At 40.0% G+C, this 9,474-nt stretch overlaps 1 protein-coding gene across 1 annotated transcript; it reads left to right on the forward strand.

The window, feature by feature from the left end:
- Positions 1–948: 948 nt before the first annotated feature.
- On the forward strand, positions 949–9,260 carry LOC122927680 (zingipain-2-like). The gene is made up of 8 exons (XM_044279766.1): positions 949–1,012; positions 1,170–1,273; positions 2,251–2,393; positions 4,045–4,224; positions 4,316–4,498; positions 5,235–5,394; positions 6,774–6,888; positions 8,972–9,260. Exons 2-8 carry the CDS (start codon positions 1,171–1,173, stop codon positions 9,072–9,074), a joined length of 987 nt encoding a protein of 328 aa, XP_044135701.1. The 5' UTR covers positions 949–1,012; position 1,170; the 3' UTR covers positions 9,075–9,260.
- Positions 9,261–9,474: the final 214 nt, after the last annotated feature.

The following is a 9,474-nucleotide window of genomic DNA, read 5'->3' on the forward strand; positions in this document are numbered from 1 at the left end:
TTCCATTTTGCCACACTCCATTTTAAATGATCCCTGGCCCAGTGAAAACGCCTGAGATTGTGGATCTTGCTTAGAAATGGCTTCTTCTTTGCACTGTAGAGTTTCAGCTGGCAACGGCGGATGGCACGATGGATTGTGTTCACTGACAATGGTTTCTGGAAGTATTCCTGAGCCCATTCTATGATTTCCTTTACAGTAGCATTCCTGTTTGTGGTGCAGTGTCGTTTAAGGGCCCGGTGATCACGGGCATCCAGTATGGTTTTACGGCCTTGACCCTTACGCACAGAGATTGTTCCAGATTCTCTGAATCTTCGGATGATGTTATGCACAGTTGATGATGATAGATGCAAAGTCTTTGCAATTTTTCGCTGGATAACACCTTTCTGATATTGCTCCACTATCTTTCTGCGCAACATTGTGTGAATTGGTGATCCTCTACCTATCTTGGCTTCTGAGAGACACTGCCACTCTGAGAAGCTCTTTTTATACCCATATTGCCAATTGACCTAATTAGTGTTAATTGGTCTTCCAGCTCTTCGTTATGCTCAAATTTACTTTTTCCAGCCTCTTATTGCTACTTGTCCCAACTTTTTGGGGATTTGTTGACACCGTGAAAATTTGAATCAACGTATTTTTCCTTTAAAATGATACATTTACTCGGATTAAACGTTTAATCTGTCATCTACGTTCTATTACAAATAAAACATTGACATTTGCCATCTCCACATCATTGCATTCAGTTTTTATTCACAATTTGTTTAGTGTCCCAACTTTTTGGGAATCCGGTTTGTAGCAAACCAATAAAGACTTATGCACAACCCAAAAAAAAAAAAAATAATTTGATTTCAAATTGCTCATCTTATCACACTTAACTGTTTCCTGTAATCAAATGTCAAAAGGCAGACATGCATGTGACATTCAGATTGAATAATCTGATAATTCTCCAAGTACAGACATATATAGAGTGGTTTGACTGGGGTACTGCATTCATATGTGAAAGCACTTCTTTCAGGTCAGTGGGGAAATACATGGTATCTTTCTAAGAATAAGAACTGCTTCTCATTGTGTTGGTTTCTTTCTCAGATAGACTGCATTTAAGAATGGTGTCATTCCTACATTGCTTAGTATGTGTTTAGATTATTGGGTCATAACCTCATGTTATCTTTCAGAATGCATCTGAATAAAAGCCTGTGCTTTTTCGCCACTTTCCTGGTCTGTACCTGGGCTTCTACCTTCTTTGATCAGGAATGGAGTTCGTGGAAGACAAAATACAGTAAGTATATTTTCAAAGAATATGTGAAAACATTTACTCTCTAAGTGCTAGAATGTATGTCTATAGTCTGCGTGAAGAGTATCCATGAGCTACTGTAAGTTGAGAATGTTTATGACATAACATTTACTGATTGAATATAGGTCCTTTCTTCACATGTTGAAGAGTAGACTCACAGCATATCGCCACATAGTTACTGAATTGTGTAAGGACATTTCATGTCAACCACATGCAAAGGCTGCATAGTACATACAAAGAGGAAAAACAAACAAACATTTTTTAGGGGAAAAATAGGTGACTAATGCAATTAAAGCAGCAGGAGGTGCAATCATTTTGATAATTACAGATATGTAAAAAAAATGCATTACAAGGAATTATCAAAATGTACATTATTTCTGCCATTTTTTAATAATGATTTTTCATTTCTTGGCTAACATAAAGTGATGCAGTGTTCACCCAGCTGAAGCTTTTCTCTATGTATTTAATGGCTACACTTGTTTCTGATATTAACAGTGTTATTATAGAGGTGTGATAAAACTTTGATCACTGAGGGACCCCCCACTAAGACCCCCACTGATAGCTAGAACTGGGATCCGTTACCCCTCACCGTATGACCATGGTAAGGAGGAGAACTGTAGATATTGAATGGAGTAGCAGGGTGCATGCTTAACCCGCATTGCAGTCAACAAACTCCTCCTTACCATGGTCAAACTCCTCCTTACCATGCAAGGAGCAATAGGTGACTTGGCGTCCTGCCCTAGTGATCTATGGAACCCACAGCAGTCAGACATTTGTCACCTATCCTGTGGACAGGGGTTAAATGTCAATTGTCAGAAAACCCTTTTAGAGCATGGTTCTAGGTAAACCCATAGAAGTAAATACAGAGGATGTCTGACACTAAGGGTAGACTAACCCATCTCCTGAAAACATCTTGACCTACTATTGACAGTAAAAGTCATTTTAAAATACTTTTTTGCCAGACAAAGTGTATTCCTATAGTAAGGAAGAGTCATTCCGGAGGAAAGTTTGGGAAGAAAACTGGCATAAGGTGCAAGAACATAACAAACTTGCTGACCAAGGCCACTCTAAATACTGGATGGCAATGAATCATTTTGCAGACCAGGTAAGTTCATGCACATATACATTCAGTATCTCAATTGAACATCCAATTTAAGCATTAGCCTTGACTTTGGAAGCTTTTATTCCTCCTTGTTTCCCACTGTATCATGAACCATAAGTATTTTAATCTCATTCTTGTATCATTATTTTTTGCAAATGAGTAAAAAGGTTTGGTCCACCTCAGACACTGGTGGGATATTGCTAGAGTATGTCACCAACGTTAGATATGTTCCAATCTCAGAGGTGGTGCCCACGCCCATCTCTAGAACCTAGCCCGCAAAGTGAAGAGCGTATCCTCTCTTCATTCATTTCTATAGGACTGTCGAAAATAGTTGAGCGGTGTATTCAGTTATTTTCTGAAGTCCCATAGAAATGAATGAGAAGCGCACCGGGCAAGTGCGAGCACTGCTGCATTCACTGCTGCGATAAGCCACCAATGTCTGTGATGGATCAACCCCTTTATACAATACATCATGTTATTATAATATTATAAGTAACATTGTTAATAGCAAAAATAATTAAAATAGGTAGCTACATTTGGAATTGGGGATAGAAGAGACATCCAGACACGATCAAATATGTTTTAAATGCTAATTTAAACCTAGAGTAACAGTTTTAGGGCCAGATTTATGATGTTTTTACACTAGTTTTCTAATGTCAAAATTTTTGGGGCAAGTGCCTATTCTCTGGATGGGTCATCAGACAAGGCGCTTAGGTTCACAGTAGCATCACAACCTTCTCTCAGCTCACTAAGTATAACGCTGCACATTGTATAGTGGCTGTGCTTGGTATCGCAGCTCAGCCCCACTTCACTTCGGTGGGGCTGAACTATGCCTAGACAAGGGGGTTCCTGGTGTCGAACCGATATGATACTGATGACTAGGGTTGAGCAAATCGGGTTCGGATAGCTGTATCTGAACTCGATTCATTTAAAAACGTTGTTAAAAATATGGGCTCCGTCTTACTGTAAAATACTAAGCCAAACTCGGCTTCGTGCCTCATTAACAAAGCCGAACTCTGCTTTGTATTTTGATACAGTAATTTATGTGAACAAATGGACTGACATGTGATAGAGGCAAGATGAAGTAAGTCTCGCAATATTTGCAGAAACCTCGGAAAGAGCTCCTCAGAGGACATACATTTTACAGTAGGATGGAGCCCATATTATTAACATAGTTTTTAAAAGATTCACTCAACCCTACTATCCGGTGGATAGGTCCTCACTTAAATATGTCAGAAAACCCCCTTTAAAGGAAATTTGGCACCAGTATTATGGTGTCCTAACTAAAGTCAGCATATATTAGTGACATATCCCATTACCAAAACCCTGGGTTCCCATCTTTAATTGCCCCAGTTGCAGTGCATGCCCATGAGTCCTGATATTCATGAGCTCCTACATCTCCCCACCCACCTGCCACTAATCAGATGGGAAGAACTGAGAGCTCCTGACTATGAGGACTCATTGGCATGCCCTGTTTTCCCCTGTGAGAGTGTAGGGAGAGAGCTCATGAATAAGCTGGACTCTTCTTTGGGAGAGAGTGACTCTTCTCTGATTTCTCGGATTTTAGCATGCCTGCCACTACTCACTGAGGTGACAGGTTCCCTTTAAGCAATGAACAATGAATGTTTGTAACTGTTTTCTAACTGTACGTTAGACACATGAAGAAGTCAAGAGGAGGAGCTGCCTCATTTCAAATGGGGCAGAACCCAATGTTCCCATTCATAGCTATGGGTTAAGAGATAACCTACCTGACCATGTTGACTGGAGAGAGTCCAAGTGTGTGACAGATGCCAAGAATCAAGGGTTATGTGGATCATGTTGGGCTTTTGCAACAGTAAGTATTCAATACTCTACATATTTATGTATTTTACTTTGACTGCGCCAGTTACCTTGAAGTTAAATTAATATTTCTGTCTTTTTTTAAGGTGGGTGTAGTTGAGTCCCGTATATGTATAAGAGACAAAAAACTGCTTACTCTGAGTGAGCAACAGCTGGTGGACTGTGATCATGTAGACCAGGCATGTTGTGGGGGGCTCCCAGTTCATGCACTATCATACGTAACACAACACGGAGTCATGAAATCTGAAGATTATGAATATCAAGAGAAGGTTTGTCTTTTACTTATGTCATTCACAGGGTGGCAATAATGGGTGTGCAAAGTAGCCTTATAATATACTACATTGTGAGTCAGTTTATTCATGACTATTGGTCTGCTTACTAGGATCAGTAGCATGCAAATTAATGGACCACCTAGACATGTCTAAGGGTTTACTTGCAATACATCGCCCTTTAGGAATCTATAGACCCATACCGTACATTCTTATGCCTCTGATTTTAGGATTCCATGAAAAACTGAGAGGATAAAATATGGGCAAATTTCATAGCATGTACTATAGCATTAGAAAGGTATTCTGATATCCTGCTTGGCACCTAATATACAACCTATGTACTATACATAACCCGACAAGAACCATTACACTTAACTTGGTGCTCCTGAAAAATGCAATACTGTATATTGCCCATGATGATTGCTGGGCCAGATATTGCCTTATAGTATATAGATATCTTGTGATGTCAACTTACAGAGCGCTTTGATTTTTGGTATTTTGGTAGCACTTTGTCACTCAAACTAGACTATGTTCAGCTTTGTTCGGGATTTATTATTTTTTTCAGCAAAATATATTTTAGAAATGTCTGCCACTGCAAATCCCTTCCATGCCTCTAAATGGGTCTGGCATCTAAATGTGCATGCATTTTTGAAAGCCCCATTCAAATGAAAGTGAGAATACAATGCATATGACGGTACTTAGATATTGATTCTTGTGTTTGTTTTCTTTAAACAAGCAAAATGCCTGTGGATTTAAAGATGATAAAGCAATAACGCTGAATCTAACCAAATACTACAGCCTGCCCGATGAAGACAGCATTCTGTCCGCAGTGGCTCTGGAGGGACCCGTGGTTGTTAGCTTCGGGGTTGACCAGGATTTCCAGCTATATAGCCATGGTAATGTTACAGTATATTTTTTATAGTGCAAACAAATATATCTTCTTTGTCTTAAAGGTGTTGTCCAACTTAAAATAGTTTTTTTTTTAAAAGCCACCAAAACGAGGCCTGTTGAGGGAAGCATACTTACCTGTTCCCTGATGCTTGGTCCCAGCTCTGCGGGTCCACCTCTGTCTTCGGACCCTGTATGTAAACTTCCAGCATGAAAAGGGTTACATGCACCGCTGCAGCCAATAAATGGCTGCAGCATTACATGTGACCCTGTCCATGCCGAAGTTTACATACAGGACCGAAGTGCAGTCAAGAAAGCAGTCAACCCGCAGAGCTGGAACTGAGTGTCATGAAGCAGATGCGTATGCCTACCTGGAAGGTCCTACTGGCTGGGGAGTGTTTAAGAAACTATATTAAGTTGGACAATCCCTTTAAAGATGATCTGCTGTTTAGGGAAAGCCAGTTATGAAGACACCACTGTGTTAACAGCACCTAACGAAGAATACAGGATGTGGTTACATTGTAGTATCTTATTCAACTCTATTGAGAAGTACACTGTTAACAGAGACAAGAAATTCACATGTGCCATGCTGACTGAACGCGTACAAATTGAGGTGTTCTCATTTCAGCTTGCATCCCACTGAAATATAAATGAAATCTTATTTAAAAAAAAAAAAGACCAAAAGACGCAAATTTGAATATAGTCTAATGTGTAGAATATAAGACAAGTGTGGCAATGACTCCAATTTATTTTTTTATCTTGAAGGCCAGATAGCCCCCAATTCTGCTGGTAGGTAAAGCAGGCAGCATGCTATATAAATGTGCTTGCCTAGATTGCACACTACATTATTTTCCCATCAAAAGCAACAGAAGCCTGACACAATAAATCCATCTAACGAAGGGCTCATGCACACAACCGTATCTGTTTTGCAGTCTGCAAAAAATGGAACCGCAAAAAATACGGATGACGTCTGTGTGCATTCTGTTTTTTGAGGATCGGAACAGCTGGCCCCTAAATAGAACAGTACTATCCTTGTCCGTAATGCAGACAATAATAGGACATGTTCTATGTTTTTTGCGGAATGGAAATACGGACATATAGAAACAGAATGCACACAGAGTAACTTCAGTTTTTTTGTGGACCCATTGAAATGAATGGTACCGTATACGGTCCGCAAAAAAACCTGAACGGACACGGAAAAAAAAAACGTTCATGTGCATGAGCTCTAAAGCACACAAATTCCCCTCAAAGTCAATGGAAACGCTTAACTGTAAAATAGAGAAATAAAGCCAACTGACCCAAAATATTTCTGCTCAGTGAAGGGTTTGCTTGTTGTTATGTCTACCATTCTTCAGAAATGTAATATCAGCTTTTCTTTTAATACAAGGAATATTTGATGGAGAGTGTGCAGAAGAGGCTAATCATGCAATTATTTCTGTGGGTTATGGCTCTGAAGAGGATGAAAGCGGTGATAAGAAGCCATACTGGATAATAAAAAATAGGTATGTTAAGAAAACAACTTTATTGCAACACAGCAAAAGTGTCCAACAACGTTGTGCCCTTTTAGCATGGACATTGTCCGTATCCTCCACCAATTGTAAGGGATCGATCTCTCTCTCAGGTGGGTCACAATCACAGATTTCTCCTCTGACAACGGGGTTCCAGTCCAAATGGTGCTTTATTTTGGCTCTTCAGCACCATCACAAACATAAACATCGCAAAAATAAACACCTGCCTGTCTAGGCACTAGCTAATACATAGGTCATCTCTACCTCCCCTATAGAGTGCAGTTCACACAAAGAATTAGATCCAACTTTTCTCAGCCAAATGGCCCCGCAGCCTCCAGGCTGTGACCACACCAGTACCTTTGGGCGATTATGGTCCACAAGTCCTCCCGACTCTGACTGTGCGGCCCTTTTTCTGCAGACGTTGCTGGGCCCCCCAAACTTCAGGCTTTTACATAGCCTCGTGCCCCTCAGCCCTCCTGGCTGAGACCACACAGAGCCTCTGCAGGCGTCTTCTCAAAAATCTTTTTTCTCCATCATACACAGAGGGTTGTTTTATCTCTCCATGATTACAACACTTGGCCTCACTATACAATACTCACCCCCTCACTCCCTTAGACCTCTGCAAGTGGTGTCAACCAGTCCTACTCACATTCTAGGACAGGTTGCTGGTGGCCATTTTAAATAGTTCCTGGAAAACCCCTTTAAGCCCATCTCTTGCAATAACTAGTAAATTGAGAGTCATTCAGTAAATCATTTTCAATCAATTACTTTTTACATACATCAGATTAATTTTCTACAATCTATTGTAAGCAAGTGATTACTTCTAGATTGTCTTAGCTTTTCATTCTGAGGATGATATTATCTCTACCTCTGCCCCAGAACACATATATGGGGTCATTTATCAAACTGGTGTAAAGTAGAACTGGCTTAGTTGCCCATAGCAACCAATCAGATTCCACCTTTCATTTTTGACAGCTCCATTGGAAAATGAAAGGTTGAATCTGATTGGTTGCTATAGGCAACTAAGCCAGTTCTACTTTACACCAGTTTGATAAATGACCCCAATAGTTCATACAAGCCATAACCCAGTTTGAGAACTACAGAGAGCTACCTACGTCCTGTCATATTTGCCTTTCTTGAATATCCTCTCAATTTGCTGGATAAATAATAAGCAAATAATTGATAATTCACCTAGAATATTAGACCAGGTTCTCATACAGCCTTCTCTGAGAGTTAAATGTAGTGGTGATTTTAATTTGCTTATGATCTTTGGGGGGGTAGTGAGATTATATCCTCTCCCTAGAATTTGCATTGTTCGCGTTCTTTTATCTTCTTTACATGTAATAGATTTACAGATATTTGAATTGCTGGTTTGCATTTATGTCGAAGCACTGAACTTACATTCATGGCATGGAAAAATACCTGTTCCATCTCTGTGGTAGATATTTACGGGCACATTAATAGTATGTGCAGAAATATGATTAAAAAGATTGAAGATCCCCCTGCATCCATAAGGATAAAGAGTATAGACCTAGTGTGGCACTCTAAACTGCTGAACATCCTGCACTTTAGGAAATATGAATATTGCAATATGAATAGATTCATATTGTCCTATGCTTCCCATTAGAGATGAGTGGATTTCCCCAAATTTGTTTCGGATTAAAGTTGGTCGAATCAGCAGTCAGACGCTGGTCTTAATAAACACCTGCGCTGGCGGTGGCGCCGGCCTCTTCATAACTTTGGTGCATCCACCACCACTTCTAAATGTAAGACCGCTTATTAGCTATCGTACATTCAGAATTTTTTCTAGGCGTAGAAAATGGTAAATGAGACAGGCCAGCCCGTCCCTTTCCCCGCCAATGCCACGCCCACTTTTTTAGACCTGGCGTGAGCGACGAAAAGTCCCAGATTGTGGCGCAACTAACCATTGTGCACCAATCTACCCCTGAAATATGCCTAATATAGGCGTACTTCAGCTTTATAAATGACCCCCTAAATTTGCATGACACAGACTTTAGCAGTACAATGTTTCTTTATATGTCACCTGCATCACCTATATTTGCATTTCTTTTCACAGCTGGGGTGATACCTGGGGAGAAAACGGCTTTGCCAAAGTCCAGCGTAATACCAACCAGTGCTCCTTTACACAATTCGCAGCCAGTTTTGATTTCCTGGAGTAATTATTGAGTGTCAATATTCTATGACTTCATAAAGTGATACTTGTAAAATATGAAATTTATCTACATTTCTATTCATGTCGATGTAGTAAAGTTTCATGGACAGCATTATTAAATCTTTTGCCGCCATATATTTGGAAATATATTTTGCTCACTGCTCTGTATAAATAAACTAAAGCTTCTATTCTGTATTGGTCAATTTTGCTTTTCTTCTTGCTTGGACTTTTACACTGATCCTGGTATCTGTACCAGGGTGGCACCAGATTCAAATGAAGATAAGCAGCACTCCATGTTCATTAATAGGGTAAATCCATTCTCCATAATCAAATCACCTGGTATAAGTCCAGGGCATAGTGGTGCAAGCGATGAAGGGTCCTGGCTCTGGATCCCTATTGAAACGGCA

The sequence above is a fragment of the Bufo gargarizans genome, chromosome 2, assembly GCF_014858855.1.
Source record: "Bufo gargarizans isolate SCDJY-AF-19 chromosome 2, ASM1485885v1, whole genome shotgun sequence".
NCBI classification, from domain to species: Eukaryota; Metazoa; Chordata; class Amphibia; order Anura; family Bufonidae; genus Bufo; species Bufo gargarizans.